Genomic DNA, 19172 nt, shown 5'->3' with positions numbered 1-19172 from the left:
GGGGTGCACATCTGTTATCCAGCTCTGGAATGACAGAGGCAGGAGGATTATGAGTTCAAGGTCATTCTTAACGCTATAGGGAGTTCAAGGCAAGTATGAGCCACCTAATACCCTGTCTTTAATAATATATTTATGGTGCACAGCATTGTGCTTTAAGTATCAATGTGTTGTGGAATGGATTAATGGGGAGCGGGTATTTAGCATACACTACGCATCCCAAGTTTTTGGTGATGAAAACTCTTACATCTGCCATGTACATGGTCTGTTGTAAACTGATAATGTCAGAGAGTAGAGCTTGTGAACATCTTCTGCCTGTTTCACTGAATTTCACATCTTTAACAGATGGTAGACTTGCGTCTAGGGTACAGCTGTATCACATCTATAAGCAGATGCTGTGTCCTCCAGGATTCTGGCCATCTACACACAGTGGCCTGAAGAGCCTGAGCTGCGGAAAGCTTTAGTAAAACATGAAGGATAACTTGTGGCTTTGAGCTACCAGCCATTGCTGACACTTGCCTCAGACTAGAGCACTCTGGGAGTATCGGGAGCCGGAGACCCAGTGTGTGGAGTTTGATGGGTTCTCTTGATTTCTGCCCTCTTCTATGCCTTTAGATGATGTCACATGTGTCTGCTCAGAGGTCCCAGTTAGGGAGACAGGGCTGGTTGAGTTGGACGGCAGCCTTCTAACCAAAATATAATGCCAGGAGATGTCATGGGGCCGCAGTAATGGGCCTGGCTGGTAAGTCTCTCTCCATATCTCCTGTCATCATAAGTGTGAATAGACACCACCTTGCTAGCCTTTGCTTCAGGGGAAGACTTAGGTCAGTTTATCACATCTCCACTAGATGACAACCTCATCTGCATGTGTGACATTTATCAAGAACCAGAACAGCCTAAGTCCTAATGAAAGAGGCTGGGATTTCTGCTTCTGAGGAAGCTAACCTTGGAAGGCTAAAGAAGAGATGCTGGAAACATCCCACACAGTGTTGCTTCATAGGACAAGCTTTCTGCCCTCTGTCTCTCTCATTGTCTTGATGTTTTGGTTATGAACCTTAGCCCTTAATGGCTGAGCTGCCTCTCTATCCTCGTTTCTCTTTCTCTTTAAAAGTGGTAGATAATAGAGCTGACCCTACCAAAGCACCTACTGGGAAGCAGAAAGAAATCATTGTTCAGTGTTTTGAAAGGGGCTGGAATGAGAGCATGATTCAGTCAGCTCAAGCCCCACTTGGCTGCAGGGTCTCAGGAAGACTGTCTTGATGAAGTCTGGTCAATGTCCTGGAAATAGCTCCTTCAAAGATCTGCCCTGGACCCTCTGTGGCCCCTGACTCTTATCAGGGGCCCTTTTCTGGCATTTTCAGTACAATCTGTGCTTAGCTGACTGTCCACAGTCTAGGTGGGAGTTCACTGCAGAAGAAGGAGCCCAGAGCATTGCTTTTGGACCTGTTTGCTTGGCCATTTCAGGTGGGCAGAATGTCCACACTGGCATACCTTGTTACAGTGACTTTATAGAGTTTTGTTCTTTTGAGGCAAGGTCTCACCATGCAACTCTGGCTGACCTGGAACTCGATGATGTAGGCCAGGCTGATCTTGAACTCAACAGAGATCCACCTGTCTCTGCTCTTCAAGAGAGGGCTGAGATTAAAGTTATACGCCACCATGCCTGGCATTATCGTGACTCTCTAACCATGAGCCCACCTGGGTCCTCACCTCATTCTCTGTTTAGCAAAGAGAAAAGAAAATGAGAAACAGTGGTGGATAGCTGAGGGGGCTTGCAAGACAAAGAGGACAGGCAGCAACGCACTAGGGCACGGGTTAGTGTAGGGCTGTTTACTCTTAAGGAAGCTGTAGAACAATACATGGTCATTCCAAGTGAGAGCTTTGATCCCCAAGGGAGTTCCACTGATGAGGATTACATCTGGCAGGCAAGAGGACATCAAGTGGTATAGGAAAAAGGAGTTGGGAAGTTTTCTTTTTCTCATGGAACACAAAGTCTCCGTAGCAAGGCTGGGACTCTGATGATGTCACCCTGATGCCATCAGGTATCCAGGCTTCCTTCTGTTTTTCAGTTTATTGTCCATCCTCAAGCTGGTCACTGCGTGTTCCCCCCCAAAAAAAACTGGCTGCTCACCGTAGGATCTCCTAGAAGTTTCAGGCAGGAAGGGAGCCGAGACCGTTTCCTTTAAAGACCTTTCTGGAATTTGCTTAAACTTTATTGGTCTGGATCCAGGGCCACCCATCTACAAGAGAGGCCAAATGTGTTCCTGACACAAATAAACATGGGTTCTGTTAGCAGGAAGATCAGATATCTGGTAGGCAGCCAGCGGTGGCCACAGTATGACAAAGGGACAGCAGGAAGAATGTGTTTGTCTTTATGTTGCGTTCTCTCATTCATTCATCTGTTCATCCTGAAATGCAAGGAGACAAATGGATGAGCCCCCTTCACTGTTCCTAGAACATGTACTGAGTTGTCAGTCGTACCCTGACGTGACCATTCATGTCATTATGACGTCATGGTAGCTACAGCATGCTGCATGCGAGTCAGGGATCACGCTCTAGGGTATGCATGTGTAAGAAGAGATTGTACCAGAACTTGCTCAAACCCACATTTAGAAAAAGATGGCAGCATAGCATCCTTCTCCGTCTAGGAGGGAAGAGGGAAAAAAAAATGAGACAAGGATAGATGAGCCACTATGACTAAGCATCACCAGTGATTACTGATGGACATAGGCATAATTTGGTTCTGCCTCCGTAGCAATGCTCCGAGTTAGAATGCGGTTTCTCGTTGCCGACGCTCTCCTACAGAGGAGGAAGTTCAGAGAGGTGGACAGCATGGCTATGACACCCAGCATGAGACAGAGCTGGGATTCCATTCCCCAGCTTGTCACCTCCAGCTTCCTCCTTACTGCTTGCTCTTCACCAGCTCTGACTCACTCCTGCATACCAGCCTTCCCTGCCTGCCAGAGAATTCAAGTTCAATTTGGGCCTCGGCGAGATTAGCCATGAATATGTCGGACTCTATCCGAAGTGCTTATGTCTGATCTAGACTATGCACGTTCAGTGCGCAGGCAAAGCTCCGCTCCGTTTCATTGCTCTCAGCCTGCCTCGCCTTGATACCCAATTCTGATGTCAAACTCTCAGACACCGTAGAGCTGACTGCAGTTCCCCTCCCCCCAACATGTAGACCCTCCTGTGCTCCTTTTCCTCCTCTTCCTCCTCTGCCTTGCAAGTGCAGGCCATTAATCCAGAATTTAACTGTCCCTTTGAGCCATTTCTCTGACGACTTAGCCCTTGGAGTTGGCAAGATACATGTTGAATATGGAGTCTTGGGAGTGTCTTGGCTGTCAGAGTCAAGGCACGTAATCTCCATCCAACTTTAAGCTGGAGGAAGTAATAGGGTCAGGTCCCCACAAGCAAAGATGTATATTAATGTCATGTCAGTAACTGACGTTCAGGTACTGCAACAGATGCCAGAGCTTGGTCCACAGGGAAGAGCGAGGGTGACTCCCTTCTCACAGCACCGCTGTCTATTTGGGCTCATTAGAATTCTCAAAGAAAACAGTCTGGTCTTCTGGAGAGGCTGCCTCACAACTGGCCACAGGCATCATTCTGTGTCAGGATGGAGAAGGGTAAAGCATCCATGCTCAGGAGGGGTGGTTCCTCCTTCCGCACCTCCTGGGAATCAACATCACAGAGCTGAGAGACTCCAGGCTTGGCTCCCGAGAGGCTATTTTGAGCATCTCTCTGCAGCAGGCTGCAGTATGGCTTTTGATTATTCACGCATTCACCCATGTGGAGTGGAGTTGAATGTGCCATGCCCGTGCCCTCTTCCAACACAGCCTCACTCCCAGCCAGGCTGTTCCAGGCCAGTGATGTAAACGTACCAGCTGCTTCGGGAGAGCCAGTCCGAATCCTGCAGGAGGGGCCCATCCCTCTCCCAGGCATTCATCAGCCTGCTGCCTTCAGCCTAAGTGTTCTTGCCAACCATGGTGGGTCTCTCCGGCCTCCCATCGCTTTATCGGAGATGACCAGAGCTAATCCTCTTACAGGCTCATGATTTATAGTATGCCTTAATCGACACGCTCCAAGTCGGGTGCATTATTATCTTCTGATTGTGGGGAAATGAATAGATTTGCTTAAAGAGGCTACACTGGGCTGGCAGGAGGTGGTCAGGAGGAAGGTGGCAGACTGCTCGGAAAATGAAGGCGCTGCTGCTTCTGGTCCTGCCCTGGCTGAGTCCAGCTAACTACATTGACAATGTGGGCAACCTGCACTTCCTGTACTCGGAACTGTGAGTCCCCTCTCAGTGCCCACAACTCCGTGTGTGTGTGTGTGTGTGTGTGTGTGTGTGTGTGTGTGTGTGTGTGTGTGTGTGTAATGGATGGAGGAAGTTTCTGAGTCACTTTCCTAGCTGGATTTGTTTCTGGCAGTAATTCTACATAGACTGCTTGTGCATGAATAAAATGCCTTACAGCAGTTGAAGCAGCAGGCTTAGTGCTTTGTGACTTAATAGAAAACATCATTTTAATGGGTGTGCTGCTTCTCCAACATGTATTTCCCCACTTCTGTGCTAAAGCTGCTTGTGTGTGTGTGTGTGTGTGTGTGTGTGTGTGTGTGTGTTCCCGTGTGTGTGCTCGTGCTTAGCCTTTTCTTGATAGATGTGACTTCTTCCCCTTTCCATAAAAAGAACTAAGAGAGCAATTAAGACCAGAGCTTGCAAGTAGACATGTGCATCTTGTATAAGGGATTTCTATTGCTTCAGAGCTGATACCTGAAAATGGGTGCAGTTTCAGTAAGAGAGAAAGATAATCTTATGCATTTAGAAGTGTAAGTTTTACTTTTGTTTTGGATTATTTTTAAACCTATAGAAAATAAAGAACTGTGCCATTTTGATGCCTATATTCCCATCATATCAATCACAAGACTAATATTTTAGCAAGCTCCAGGCCATCCAAGCCTATGTAACTTCATAGCAGGACCCTGCCTCAAAAATACATGCAAACACACACAAACACACACACACACACAGATGAGCACATATACATATATATGTATATCTTTAAAATAGTCTTGGGTAAATTATGCTGTCATAAAATTTCACCCTCAACTACTTCACAGTGTACTTCTAAAATATAAATATACTTTCCTATATGACTAGGATCTATTTTATGAGAGGAAATGACTTAGGCCCATAACTTTAAGTATTTTTCTGGCTCCTTTCTTGAAAGAATTACTGACTACTATGGCTGTTTTCCACCAGACACAGAGGATACAGTTTACAGTATTTACAAAATTCCTCCATGGTAACCAGACAGAAACTACAGTAAGAATGATTTCCACCCCCACCCCACCCCACCCCACCCCCCGCCGCCCAGGGATGGGATCTTTCTGTATAAACCAGGCTGCCCCAGAACTCTCATTCTCCTGTCTCAGTTCCCTGGGTGCTGGGATGTCCAGGGTCAGGACAGAGAACAAGAGAATCTAAACAGGGTTCAGAGAGCTCTGGTGAGAAAAGCTTACCTACGTTGCAATACCAATCATGGATGTATGGAGACAATCAGTCGTCTTTGTACTTATTCCCACTAATCAGTCTGTCAAAGGCAGTAGCTACTCAGTGAATGCTTGACAAGTAGAAAAAGACACTTGAGGCAAGTCATTTATTTTACAGATGCTGCGTACTGGGAGTGCCTGGTCCGCTTAACTGAAAAGTAACGCTGGATCACCTGAGATCAGAAGGCTCAAAGAGAAAAGTGTGTGGCTTTATCTTGGGCTGTGAGGGCCTCTGGGAAGATTATGACGTTGCAAAAGCCTTTCTTGACCCTGTAGAGTGGCAGAGCTCCCCTTTGCCTCCTGATGATGGCTGAGGTTTCAGTCTCTGGAATCCAGGGCCCCGTTCATCCTTTCTGTCCACCCCACCCACCTGCATCCTTGCCAATCACTGTGTTAGTTTCTCGAGACTGCTGAAACGAACGTCCACAAACTGGGCCTCTAGATACTTATTTTTTCTTGCTGTTTTGGAGTCCACGCCCACTGTCAAGCTGTAGGGGAAAGCCTTCCCGTAGTCCTCGGTGTCTGCTGGCTCTAATGTTCTAAGCTTTGAAACTGTAGTTTCCCTTTCTGTATGCATGAGACCTTCGCTTCCTTTCCAATTCTGTTTATGTCTCTTTCCCTCCTCTTCCTCCTTTTTTTTTTCCCCCAAGTTTACCAGCAGTACTGGGTACCACACCTAGGACCTTGAACATGCTAGGAAGCCACAGCATCCTAGCCCCCCTCCCCCTCTTCTCATAAGGATATTGCCACCATGCTTGGACCCAGCTAGATAATCAGCATGGTCATATCTTGAGACCCTTGGCCTAGTTTAATTTCAGTCCTAGGTAGGGTATTTTATCTAAATAAGGTCATGTTCACAATTCTGAGTGGAGTTATCTTTGGGTGCCCACCCTTTGGCCTACTTTAGATGCTATAGAAGCGCCCCTCGATTTAGCTTCTCTCAGTCTTAACAACCTTGTTAAAGGAAAGCTTTTCATTTTAGTGTATCAATGTTCTTCCTATACAGATATGAACCCTGAGGCAAAGTCTCTCGGCTTATCTGAGTGGACAGAGTAGCTCGCTCTGAAGCTCCCCAGAAAGCCTGATGCTACAGAATTTCTAGGATAACATTTCTAAAGGCATTTTGGTCAGAACTTGTTAGAAGTTTCCAGTTACTGAGGAAGTAAAAAAACAAAATTGTCCACTTCTGGTTTTCAGAGAACTTTGGGGTGTGAGCTGAGCCTTGAAGAATAGGTAGGAATTGGGGTTCAAATGGGGTCTCAAGAGCAGTTCCAAATGGCAAGTAGTGGTGGTTATTATCAAACCCTGGTTATTATTATTATTATTATTAGTAGTAGTAGTAGTACAAAACTTGGACAATTTAATTCCCAGCCATGAGGGGACTGCTAGGCGTTTAATACTCCAGAGCAGAGATAGCAGGAGGTAACTCCGTGTCCTTGAGATGAAGAACTTTGATCTCCTGTCTACCACAGGCACCCGGACCTCAGAGACAGAACCATGGGGATTGGCTGGCTTCCCTTCCCTCTGCCCTTGGCTCTATCACCTGGATGAAGTTTGTTCTGTGTCCTCTCAGCTTCCACATGCAGAATCTCCCCTGAGTCCCCTTCTCTCTAGCACCAAGTTCTCAGCACCACTGGGGACCTACCTAGGACACTGGAGCTAGTCAGCAAATGTTTCAAAATTCAGTCCAGGACTGTTCCAACTCACACCTACAAGAACCAGGTAGGAAATGTTTCATATAGAAGTCACTTAGGTAGAAGGCAGAGGTCCACGGCCACCTACAGAATGTATATTAAAGTGTGTGTGTGTGTGTGTGTGTGTGTGTGTGTGTGTAATTCATTATGTGCATTCAAATTTAATTTAAAACTAATTTAATCCCAAGCAACAATACTGTGTCCCAGCCAGCAGATTGTGTATGTTCAGTTTGACCCCCGGGACAGAGTTTCTGACTGGCAACTAGGTCCTTCTTGAAGCCCAATCACTGCCAGTCACTTATTGCCTTCCTTAGCTTACAGGAGGGGGGAACCCAGCAGAAGAATCCTAAAGCCAAGGTACTGGGTGACAATCTGTAATTGGAGGCAGGGAACCTAGGGCACTCCTAGAAAATAAACTGTTGAAGTGAGTCCTGAGGCTGGAGATGCGTGGTTGTGAGAGGGGACCTGGGCTCTGCCCTTCCCTTGGTACCACAGACCCACAACCGTCTACGCAGCAGTACTGGGCTAAAAGCTTCTTTCTCTGACCTTAGACCCCCAAAGAGAACACAGGCAAGAACCTCCCTACTAAGAGCATCCCTTGAGTTTTCTCCTCTCCAGCCTGTGGAGAGGGAGCATGTAGGGACATGTATATACACAGGGGCCTGAGAATAGGTGGGTTCTCAGGACCACCCAGAGTGCGTTTTAAAGTTCATGATTCTTGGCTTTAACTCAATCCTAGTAAGATGTACCTCTTTTGGGATGGAGCCGCCGTTTTCCTCCTTGACTTATCCAGATCACCCACGTGGGCCACCATTTCCCATTTCTATAGGGATCAAGCTTTCCCAGGTGAGTCTGTGGCAGTCATTCAAGAGTCCTTTGTTCTGGCCGGAAGCCATCATCTCCTGACTTCTCTGTTGAAAGCCACCTCTATGTCTGGTGTGTCTGTGACCTCCTTTCTGAGCGTCACTAAGGACTTAGAGTTCTACTCACCAGTGTTTGAGGGATGCTCATGACCGTCCGCATGCCCACCTCCTGAACAACTGAAGCGTGGAGGACCGAAACTGAGTGGGGTCATTTCCCATCTTGGCCCATCCATTATCAGGACACGCTGCAATAAAAAAAAAAAAATGTATAAGCAAGTTGTAAATTGTTCATCATAACCCAAGCTAAGCCCCTCTCAGATGTTCCAGAACACAGCTCTGAACTTGCAGAACTGAAGTAGGCACTACCCGCTCAGGGACCTACTGTGGCATTTGTAACAATTCTTTAGTTTAGCAAGAACTCCAGGGAAAAGTGTTGACGCTTAGAGTAAGACGTGTATCTCAGTGCCCACAGCAAAGCCTGAAGAAAATGGACTGAAAATTGAAAGGCTTCTTCTACTTTCAAAGTCTCCTTTCAAAGCACATTAACTCTGCTGTAGGGAGTCCTCCACAGGGCAGTTCAGCACGGTTACTGGAACACAGGTCCATGAAATTAGTGTTATTGCTTAGCTCTGCAACTTCTCAGGAAGCCGAAGTGCACCCTCTCCCTCTACCCTGGAGTCAGATAAATATGTTTGATTTGGAAGTGGAGCCACTCACTATCCATAGTAGCCATTTCCAGGATCTGGAGAGAGAAGTTACTCCCTAGTCCCTGGCCTCCGTGAGATAGTCATTCTACATGAGAGTGGTCTGAGCCGCCAGAACTGTGTGTGCTGGAGAAGCAGAGGTATTCTAAATTTGCTGCTTCAATCGTTTAAGGTTGTGGAGGGGCAAGGTCTCCTGGAGAAACTGCTGAGAGCAGCAAGAGAGGTGGGAATGCTGTGTGTAGCCTTGAAAACTGAGTCCAGTCCAGAAGTCAAGGGCACGGGGATGCCGCTTGCCCACCAAGTGTCTTAGGACCAAGGACACTAAGCACCCACCACCTCCCTAGAAGAACTTTCTCAGGGTAAACTGCCAAGCACATCTCTGACGAGTCACACTGACAATCTGCACCAGAGACATTGCTTTGGGGCTCTCGGGCCAAAGAGCTGTCAGTCAAATATAGTTGGGCTTTCTGGGCTTGAAAGCGAGAAGACTGCCTGCCTTAGTTTTGTCTGTCACTCACTAGGTGGTCCGGCTACTGGCTCTCCCTTTTCTAGGTCAAGGTCTTACATCGGTAATCACTGTGTTTCTTTTTCCACCCTTGCTGACATCAGCTGTTGGTCCATGGACTATAGAAAGCAGGGAAGCATCCTCTTTGGGGCTTCGTGTGACTAGAGATCCATTCGGGTACATCTAGATTACTGCAGTTGTATTCTACCGTGGGTGGAGGAGGAAGAGGCGGAACAAGAGGAGTGACTTCAGCATCTATTTCTTCCCCATTGCTGCTGTGTTATTGGCCCCCCAACACATTTAAAGTCCACATTATCTGACTTAGCTTTATGGATTTGCCTGCAAATGTTGTCCCTACCGAATCTCAAAAAAAAAAAAAATTGTTTCTTTTTCACTGATCTTGAAAGGGGAGGGAGGAAAAGTTATCTGGATTTTTCTTGCTTATATGTTTTGAATAGCTGAGGTGAAGTTTTGATAGGCCCCAAATGGAAGGAGATAAAGTTTACAAGTAAAGTAGGGTCTGAGGTAGGGACATCATCGTGTTCCAACAAGGGTAAAGATCAGTTTAGAGGAGAGCGTTTTTGGGGCTCAGTGAATGTCTTCAAAGCATTTCAGTCATGGGGCAGTTCTGAGGCAGGAAACCCAGGCCTCCCACATTAGGCAAGTGTTCTTCCACTGAACTCTATACCCAGCCTTCAACACATGCTTTCCCATTTATCTTTAAGTTTTAGACTTAGAGATTTGGACGGAAATGGAAGCTGTATATTTCTGGTCCATTTACACTAGGCTCATTGAAGGCTTCTTTGTACTGATTCTTTGATGTCCACAGAGCATGGCGACCTTGTTCCATGTTTTTTGTTTTGTTTTGTTTTTTGTGTGTTTTTTTTTTTTCTCCTTGGTAATCCACACGTTCTCTTTTGTGAGTAGTGAAGCAATTCTGTTTCCTAACTCTTCACTGTCTGGTATAAAATGTTCTTCTTGAAAAACCTCTAATCCATCCAAACCCAGCAGTTTCAAGATTCTTTTCAAGGTTTGGCCAGCTGTGCTCATCTTTCTAGTCATGTGACTCTGCCAGGCAAGGTTAGGACATCTTCAGTTGTCCTATAGGTTCAGGTTTGCTTTTTTTTTTTTTTTTTCCTCACCTTCATTTTAACTTGCTCTGGTGGAAAACTTTGGACAACAAAAGGAAAGAAGAAAATAAACAGCTTCTGGGCCCCTCACCTCCATCTTTCTCAGTCCATGGTCAGATCGCTTTCATCTGTGTGCCCTTGAATTGTTGGCAGCAAATCGTAGACATGATTATCATTTTTAATCTGTAAATATTTCAGCACTTCATCTTTAAGAGATGGTTTTGTTTAGTTTGGGGTTTTTGTCTTGTTTTGTACTTTTTTTGTTGCTGGTTTTATTTTCTAAGAGGGGAAATCACCATAAAGCCCAGGCTGGCCTTGAACTCAGGTTCCTCCTACCTCCCCTCCCCAGTGCTTGGGTTGTAGCCATGTGCTACCACTCCCAAGAAAGGGGTCAATTGTGAAGAAATGTGTCCACAACACTAATGTTACACACAGACAGGGAACTATAATTCCTTGACATCAAATAACCAGTCAGTTCCAATTTTCTCTTCCATTTCATTATATTTCTTATGGCAGTTTGTTTGCAGCTTGCTACCTAAGTCGTCTTTCACTCTTTCTCCTTCTCCCCCTCTCCTCCTCATTCACGCTGCATGGATGGAAAAGTGTCGTTAAAGTGAATTTAGAGAAACATAGCTTTGACAAAGTACAAATGTTAGACTGATAGGGATTCTAAGTTACCATCCAAGCAGAAGAAATCCTAAGGAAAGACCCAAAGCATTGCATGCGAAAGTCCTTGTGAATCTACCTGCCATTTTATCTGAGTTCAATTTGTTGGTGACAAAGTCACCCAAGGTATTTAGAGAGACCTTAAAGAGCACAAAGCCAGAAGTATCTTTATCCCAGGATAATAGTTTCCTAATTTTAAAATCATAGGCTTATAGCAGTGAAGAATATATTCATATGCCTGTTGAGTATAGTTAGCTCTCTACAGAGCTATATATAGCTTCATGGACATATGCCTATATTTCCATATATACTATCACAGATATATATTTATATAACTAGTAATATAGTTCATCAGTACATGGTTTCTATGTATTATCATACTATAGGATTCTATATGTTTTGCTCATCTACTACATTAATAAATGCATTATTGAACATGGACAAAACCATTTTAAAAGACCCAAGAACTTGCTAGAGTTTTAGTGCAGCCTCCCCTCACCCTCTCCCTAGTCCCTTACTCACACTTTGGTGACTGCCACTTGAGAAAGACGTTCTCTGGACTCCTTGGCAGAAGAACACAACATTCTCAGGTTAACAGAGGACAATTTCTCCCCAACAATCTGGGGTGGGTCTTGGAAGGAGCAGGCAGGAAATGTCCCGATTTCACAGGCCAAATAAAACTTCCAGACTAAACCAGCAAACATCCTTTTTTTTCTTAGTCATTGTCCCTAGGAGAGGAAAAGAACTGTCCTTTTCTTATAGGGGCCTCTCTCCCCTGGTGACATCCAGGGTGGCTCAGCAGGAGCTAGGTGTGCTGAGACTGGAATGTATTTAAGCAAGAACACAAGTGATAACACTTCTAAGCCCAGCTGAGCTCTTGAACCATTCGTGTCCCAGGAACCCCGAGCCAGGCTCAGCCTCATGGTGATCTTGCTATCGCCCAGGAAACTTTCCGCCTGACTCTGGCTTTCTTGTTCCCCTGCATTCTTCCAGAGAAGCAGGCTTGGTGGTCCCTTCAGGCCCATTTCTCCTGTTTCATTCTTGCTTGTTCTCCTCAGGGCCTGGGCACCCTTCCCAAGCCTCTCCCGTCACTAAGTAACTCTACCCAAACAGTGAGAATGGAGGAAGCCACAGGGAGAGTTGGTTTGTCACCAGGTGGTCCTAATGAGAAGAGGCGGGTGGGATGACTTGATGAATGGGTACCAGAAATACCCTTTGGGGCAATTTGGGGCAAGTTGCTCAGCCTCCCTCAGCTTTTCTCACAAAGAGAGGAAGGTAACAACACCTACCTCACAGGTTGTTGTGAGCACTGAATAAAACATGAAGTATTTAATACAGTGCCTGGCACAGAGGAAGCCCTTATGTTGTGGAGTTTGCACCCCTAAAATGTACAATCCCAAAACATCTTAATATCTCTGAAACACACAAAGAAAAGCGGCCCGGCTGTTCTTGATGATTTGTAAAATAATAACACATTTCACAATTACCAATGTCTGTGACTTGGTGAAATTTGGAACCCAGCCTTGTCCCTGTTGAGCATGGGTAAGCAGAGATCAGAGAAGAGGGATTGGTGACACGGCCCCTCCTTCCTTGCTTTACTAGCGAGGTGTGACTTCTGGAGCCGGGACAGGGTGACATCTTCAGAGAGGCCTGAGCTGTTTGTCAGCAGACTAGGGCCACGCTTGTCTCGCTGCTTAGCTTCGGCCACGGATCCTGGACCACACCTCTCTTCCTCCTGAGGAGTCACTCCTCAGCTATTCGGCTCCCTTCTGGTTACCTTGACACCGTAGCATCTGCTTCCTCATCCCCATCTATCTGCCCCTTCCTCAGTTAGAAGGAGATGCCTCAAGCCAGCACATTCCTTGGACGCTGGTGGAGTCTAGTGACACCTGTGGCCCAGCACTGTAGCTATTTAGAGCCTCCAGGGATCTTGGAGGTAATTCAACAACTTGTTTTATAAAGGGAGAAACTGAGGCATTATGGTTTACCCAAGTGACTCAGTCCTCTCAGTGACAGGCCATGTGACCCTGACTAAGTCATGGCATTTTGCTGCATACGATGCATTTGTTATTGTATGACATACACCCTCAGGAGCAATAAAATGAGTTGTTAGCATTTCTTTGGCTAACATCTTTGGGCAACATAATACCACAGGTGTGACACACATAACCCATGAGAAACTTGAGTATCATCAGATGGAGTCTGACTTCCTGGGCATGCTCAGAAAAGGGCATCATGGGAATTCTCTGTCCAATTTTGTACAACTACAACCTGGGGCTATCTGATGGTAATAAAGCTGTAGACTTGAATGTGGCCAAAGGATCTCTTCTCCCATTTAGGAAAAATATCAAGGCAGATTCTTAACTTTACAGTGAAAAGAAATGTCAGGATCAGGCATTAATAAATCAGAGTCAGAAGTTTGTTAAAGGGAATTTTTAACATGGGTTTAAGCAGCAAGGGTTTAATAGAGAGGCTCTTATAGAAAGAAGAAGACGTACCCATATGGGGTAGGCATTTTTCATGAGAGTCACATTTTAATATCTTTACAATAGTCATATATGTGGTATGTTGAGTTCTAAAGCAGTTTATTTTCCAAGGGTCTCTGTGAAAATTAAACAAAATTTAAAAAACTTGTTCCAGGGTACGTTGGACAGGGTGTGTGTTTGTGTGCGCACATGTGTACGCGTGTGCGCATGTGCGCATGTGTGCATGTGTGCCTCTGTGTGTGTGTATGTGTGTGTGTGTGCACGCGCGCGCGCACGCGTGCTATCTTATCTGTTTACCAGTCTTCTTTGTGAGATTTCCAGAAAACTCAGGTCATAGATGTTCAGGGGATACACCTGGTTTTTTTAAACCTCCATTTTAATATTACTATTTGAAAATATCTCTGTGTAAAATTAATATTGTTGGACTTCCTGCTCAGAAGGGAAGACACGCTGGACTCAGAAGCCCAGGAATTACACAGTTCTGAGGGGAGAAGGTATCCCTAAGGAAGGGAATCCTGAGACAAGGGAGCCCAGGAACTACATAGCTCTGAGAGGAAGTCTCCTCAGGAGAACTTGCAGCTCCCAGGGGGAAGGCATTCCCAGCAGGGCAGAGGGGGCTGAGGGGGCTGAGGGGGCTCAGACCCAACTCCACTTCTTCCTTCTTCTCGTCATTGCCTCTGGGCTTCTTCCGATGAGAGAGTCATACCAGACAACAAACTTTCTCTGCCCCCTGAGAGGAGATCAGGGAACTGAGCAGACACAGCCTTTACATAGGGTTGGGGGGGAGGCGCCTTCTAGGGCCAAGATTTCCAAAGTGAGGATTGGTGGGATTTCAAGTCCTGGGCTTGGGGAAGCTCGGGGATTGGTATGTTTTCCTGTTTAGACTTTTCACCTAAAATTAGCATAATCTGGGAAGGGTCCTATTGAGGGGCTGTAAATGACTTTGGTGACAGTTACCAAAGTGGGAAAGGGCATTCTGACAGTTAGGGAAAGTTCAGGGAAGGGTCTGGTCACTTCTTGCCTTGAGGGTTTACAAAGTTTACAAAGTTTACAAAGTTTACACAGGGCAGGGAGTGCGTTCCCTGAGTGGTGTGAATAGCCAGCACCTCTATATGCTGAGATTCTTGGTTCTTTGCTGGCAAAAGACTTTAACCTGACTCTAAAATGAGAGGCTCCTTTCTCTTCTCATGTTCCCTCAAAAATTTCTACATCTTTTCATCTTGCCTTAGTCCCAATGACATTCATTAAAGTGGTCAGCCACAAATATTTTTGGTCTTATGAGCTCATTGATGATAGATTAAAGAGGATCAACCTCTATTGAACACGTGTTGGGGTCGTCTTTCACTCTTAGACGATGTCACCACAGTTTTTGTGAAGAGTACATCTGGCGGGACTAGCTGTGAGGACCTTAGTTCAAGCCCAGCAGCCACTTGAGAAGCTGGGCTGACGTCACTGCATTGACTTTTATAAACTGCTTCTGGGAAGGCAGAGACAGGAGGACCCCTGGGGCTTTGGGGGGGCAGCCAGTTTAGCCTAATTGATGAGTGCCAGGTCCCAGTGAGAGACCCTGTTTCAAAAAATCAAGGTAAATGGCTCCTGAGGAATGACATCTCAGGTCTACACACACACACACACACACACACACACACACACATAAAATAATTTTAAAATGTTAAGTATCTGGTCACCACCAGCAGGATAGAGGTCTATCTTCCCTGTGACACAAACCTTGATGATGACTTGGCTATGGTACTCTAGAATGAACACTCACATAAACTGAAGCTAGGCAGACTAGACTCCGCCATGCTTTAAGTGCATGTCCTTGGGCAGTGGCCCCAACTCCTAGGATCTGTGGTGACTGCTGTACCGGTGAGGGTTGTGAGGACCCAGCAGTGACACCCGAGCTCACGGCCTACACGTAGGCATCATCCCTCTGTGCCAGCTGTTGTGTCTCCACTCCCACTGCATTATAAGCCAACTCCTTTCCTTCACTCCCTGAGAATTTTTTTTTTTTTTAAAGCACATGAAGGTTGGTATGTTCTGACTCGAGGGTCTTCCTTGCAAGTCCTCCTTGGTCTCCTTGGGTTCCGCTCATCAGGGAACCAGAATTTCTTGAGACATCACGGAAGGATTCGGAACTCAGTGAGAGATGATGCTGATCCTCCCGCCCCCATGAAGGCCCCTGGATACTCACCATTTGCTTTGGAACCTTGAGAAATTGTATCCAGGGCTTAAAAATTGGACCGGAGAGGCGAAGGAGACTAGGAAGAACAGGGTGTTCTTTAAAATCAGACAGTGCCTCTTTAATCGCAAGATAACGGGAAATGTGGTTTGTTTGATTTTTGTTTGGGGTTTGGGGTTGGTTTTGTTCCCCCCCCCCTCCCCAGTCTTTCATTCAGTTGCTCGATGTCATAAAAAGTGACCGGTCACTTTTCAGGTGACTTGTGGGAACTGTCTCCCTCACACCTCTTTCTTCCCTGGGGAGGGCAACAGCGTTGGGCTGAGGGGTCCAATTCCTTTTTCTTCACACTCTCTAGCACTTGAGGTCATTTGCTTTAACGTCTGCTAGACATTCAGCAAAGACAAGGAATGTCTATCAGTTAAAACGTGGCCTTTTCTTAGCTAGTGGATGTAAAGGAATGTTCTAGAAAACAAACCGGCAAGATGCTTCCTATCGCTTTTCTCATACGTTCTGGTTCTGTTTGCTCTTAATGTTTTCTAAGTGTTGGTTTTCAACCCAGGCACCACCCCCACCCCTTGTAGATGAATAAAGAGTTTGTGCTTGGTAAAAAGGAGTCACTCACTCCTAGGAAGGGGACAATTTAGTAATAAGTATTATCAAATACTTGTGGACCATCAGGTATGCTCTGGACTCGGGGTTACTCAGTAATGAAGGGCAAGCATGCAGAACCTTGGGGAAAGAGAAGTCCTTTCCTCATGAAGACCTTGGGAGGGAAAAAAAGGAATGTCTGAGCGGATGCTAGAAGGCAGAACAGGAGGGATCAGGAACAACATCTAATGTCAAGGTGCATGGACACACAGTTGTGCCTTCTGGATACCTAAGTCCACATCTATAAAGTACATATGCAAGATGACTCCTGCATCCCATGTTCCCAAGAGTAATGAGTTAGAGCAAGCAGTGCCAAGACAGCTGCCGCCGTCTGGTCCTGAGTGTTGGCCCCTGTCACTTCTCCTTGTTTTCACCTTTGCTTCATCACTCTAGGAGCAAAGAGGGTGGTGTTTTCCCTTCCAGGCTAAACGTCACTCTGGGGTCATGTGCTCTAAACATAGATTTTGACAGAGTCATGAACATTAAAGCCTGCCTTCCATCTCGTGCATCTCATACCTGCTTGGTGGGAGTTCGTGGCTAACGCTCTCATTTCCAAATAGTGCTGCTTTCAATTTTCCCCCCAGCCCGGTCATATCTGTTTCTAGCGAGTTCTTTTGGCTCACCCCTTGTCCAAATGTTGCCAAGTTTACTTACTTTCCCCCTCCTCCTTCCTCTCAAGTCTTTGGGGGAATTCCCCACCTGAGTATGATCCATAAATTTTGTAACACTTAAGGGTCATCCACCTTTTGGGTTATATCCGCATGATGGCAGGTTGTAGAAACCTTAGGACAGCTAGGCAGCTCAATACCGTATTTGTGATTCTGTAATTCTCATCTGTCTTCCCCCATGATTGAATCTTCAGACTAACGATGACAGTGAGCTCCTTCCTGAGATACTGCACAGCCATCCTAAATCCCCCCGCCCCATCCCTTGTATTCTTAATAACATCCAGCACAGCGTTGAAATCTTCAAGACACTCCCCTAGGCGTGTTGGGGTGTGTGAGCCGATGACCTACAGCTTTTTCTCTGTTTATTCATCCTTGGATTTTTTTTTTCTAACTTTAAAATTTTTTACTTCCCTTATATTGTTCCCTTGATTTTTAAATCCACTACAGCATACATCAATCACTGGTTTTTTTAAACTATTCTTCCCTTTTGTTTCTTTCTGTATCAATAGCACATGTTGTTGGGCCTTTTCCAATTGTCTGACATCCCCTGAGTGTAAGGCAATTTTTCAGAAATAATTATTCATTTTTACTACACCATCGTTCGGTAAGCATATTAGTTAAATTCCTGCGCTCCCTGGGGCCCTGTGTCATCTGGTCCAGCTGATTTATGTGTCCTCATACTTGCCAAATATTTCTTTACCTAGTTTTTAGTCCAAACTTATCTAAACTGGTTCATAAGTCTCCTGATTTCTCTTATGTGCACTCCTAAAGAATTTATTTTTAGGGGTGGGGTGAGATAAATTTTCATTTCAATATTTGTCCCTTTAAAAAAAAAATTATCCCTTTTACTTGTAAGTCATTGTCCTTTCAAGCTGCTTGACCTAACTTGTTTACTACTCGAAGTGAGCTTACCAGTTTTTTTGAGCAGTTCCTAAATCGATGCTTTTGTTTCCACCCTGAGTGTTTTGGGGTTGTTTTTTTTTTTTTTAGATGTTTGTTTGTTTGCTTGTTTTTTCTCTCTGTAGAGCTTCATTGGTACAGGCCGTGGTCCTAGCTTCTTGCTCTTCTTGCCTCTAGTTTGCCAAACTATTTGGTGATCCTAAGGGCTTCTGACACATGACCGGAGAGGTGTCTGCTCTTTGCACTTGATATAAACACTTCAAAACCAGAATGAAACAAGAAACATGAGCTATAAATTTCTTTTTGCAAAGAAAGAGCGATGGAATTTGCTGCTCAGATCTGCTTCACCGAAGCTACTAAGTCTCTCAAAGCAGACTGTTCCTCTGTGGGCATAGTTTGGCATTCATATTTGCCCTTCCTCCGAGAAATAACTATTATTCAACCCAACCTTGTCTTTGAAGTTTTTTGTTTGTTTGTTTGTTTCTTGCAAGGCCTGGCCAAGTCAGCATGAATTTAGAGAACACTTTGCTGAACTCGGCCCAGTTGCTAACGGTGTACTGACATGCCTATGGTGCCTATAATGCCTCCCCACTAGGAAGTCCTGAAATCATAGAACATGGTCTTTTGACATTTGTTTTCAGAATCAAGTCCAATGCTCTTATTTTACTCAAATGTTTGACCCTATCACAGGAGGACACTCCAATCTGTAACTGCTCTTACCAGTGACCCCTCCATAGACAGCTTTGTTTACACTGCAGTTACTTGTAGGCCTAACGGGCTGCTCTGACAAGGCAGAGTGGCCCTCAGCTTAGGGCTTGGTGTGGCTGCGTGTCCAGATGAGCATTCATCGTCACTTGGCGTTATTCAGACAGCCTTTGGCTTAGTGTTAGTGCCCAGAGTAAAAGTTGTTGGAGCAAAGGAAAGTACTAAATGTCTGCTTCTAACTACAAGGCCAGGGTGACTTGTGTAGTGAGTGTCTCTAGCAGGCACAGTGAAGCCTAAATACTAATTACTGTCAGTCATGAAGAAGGAGAAGAGTAACCTTGCTGTGCTGGGTACCCTAGCAGATTGCAAGAAGCCACTGGCCCTGTCTGGACAATCACTTTAAAGGTCCATAGTAGGCAATGCCTTTGATTGGGAGGGTTTTGATGCCAATAGTTCTCTCTCTCTCTCTCTCTC

The 19172-nt window shown here is 45.5% G+C and overlaps 1 protein-coding gene and 1 long non-coding RNA gene across 4 annotated transcripts in view; one reads left to right on the top strand and one right to left on the bottom strand.

Moving 5' to 3' along the window:
* Lnx1 (ligand of numb-protein X 1) overlaps nucleotides 1-19172 on the top strand; it is a 110649-nt gene that overhangs the window by 21817 nt on the left and 69660 nt on the right. The window contains exon 1 of one of the 3 annotated variants that reach the window (XM_021211350.2): nucleotides 3871-4288. The exons of the other annotated variants lie outside the window; for them this stretch is intronic. Coding sequence (XP_021067009.1) covers nucleotides 4197-4288 — 92 coding nt within the window. The 5' untranslated portion in view covers nucleotides 3871-4196. Of the gene's footprint in view, nucleotides 1-3870; nucleotides 4289-19172 lie in introns of those variants that run through there. 3 annotated transcript variants of the gene reach the window in all.
* Nucleotides 1771-11673, bottom strand: LOC115065214. The gene is made up of 3 exons (XR_003844999.1): nucleotides 11632-11673; nucleotides 8232-8349; nucleotides 1771-2405 (listed from the first exon to the last, which is right to left on the bottom strand). It is a non-coding gene; the product is annotated as an uncharacterized LOC115065214 (long non-coding RNA).

This window comes from Mus pahari, chromosome 13, assembly GCF_900095145.1.
Source record: "Mus pahari chromosome 13, PAHARI_EIJ_v1.1, whole genome shotgun sequence".
NCBI classification, from domain to species: Eukaryota; Metazoa; Chordata; class Mammalia; order Rodentia; family Muridae; genus Mus; species Mus pahari.
Note: the sequence above shows the minus strand (reverse complement) of the source record. Positions and strands in the feature narration are given on the sequence as shown.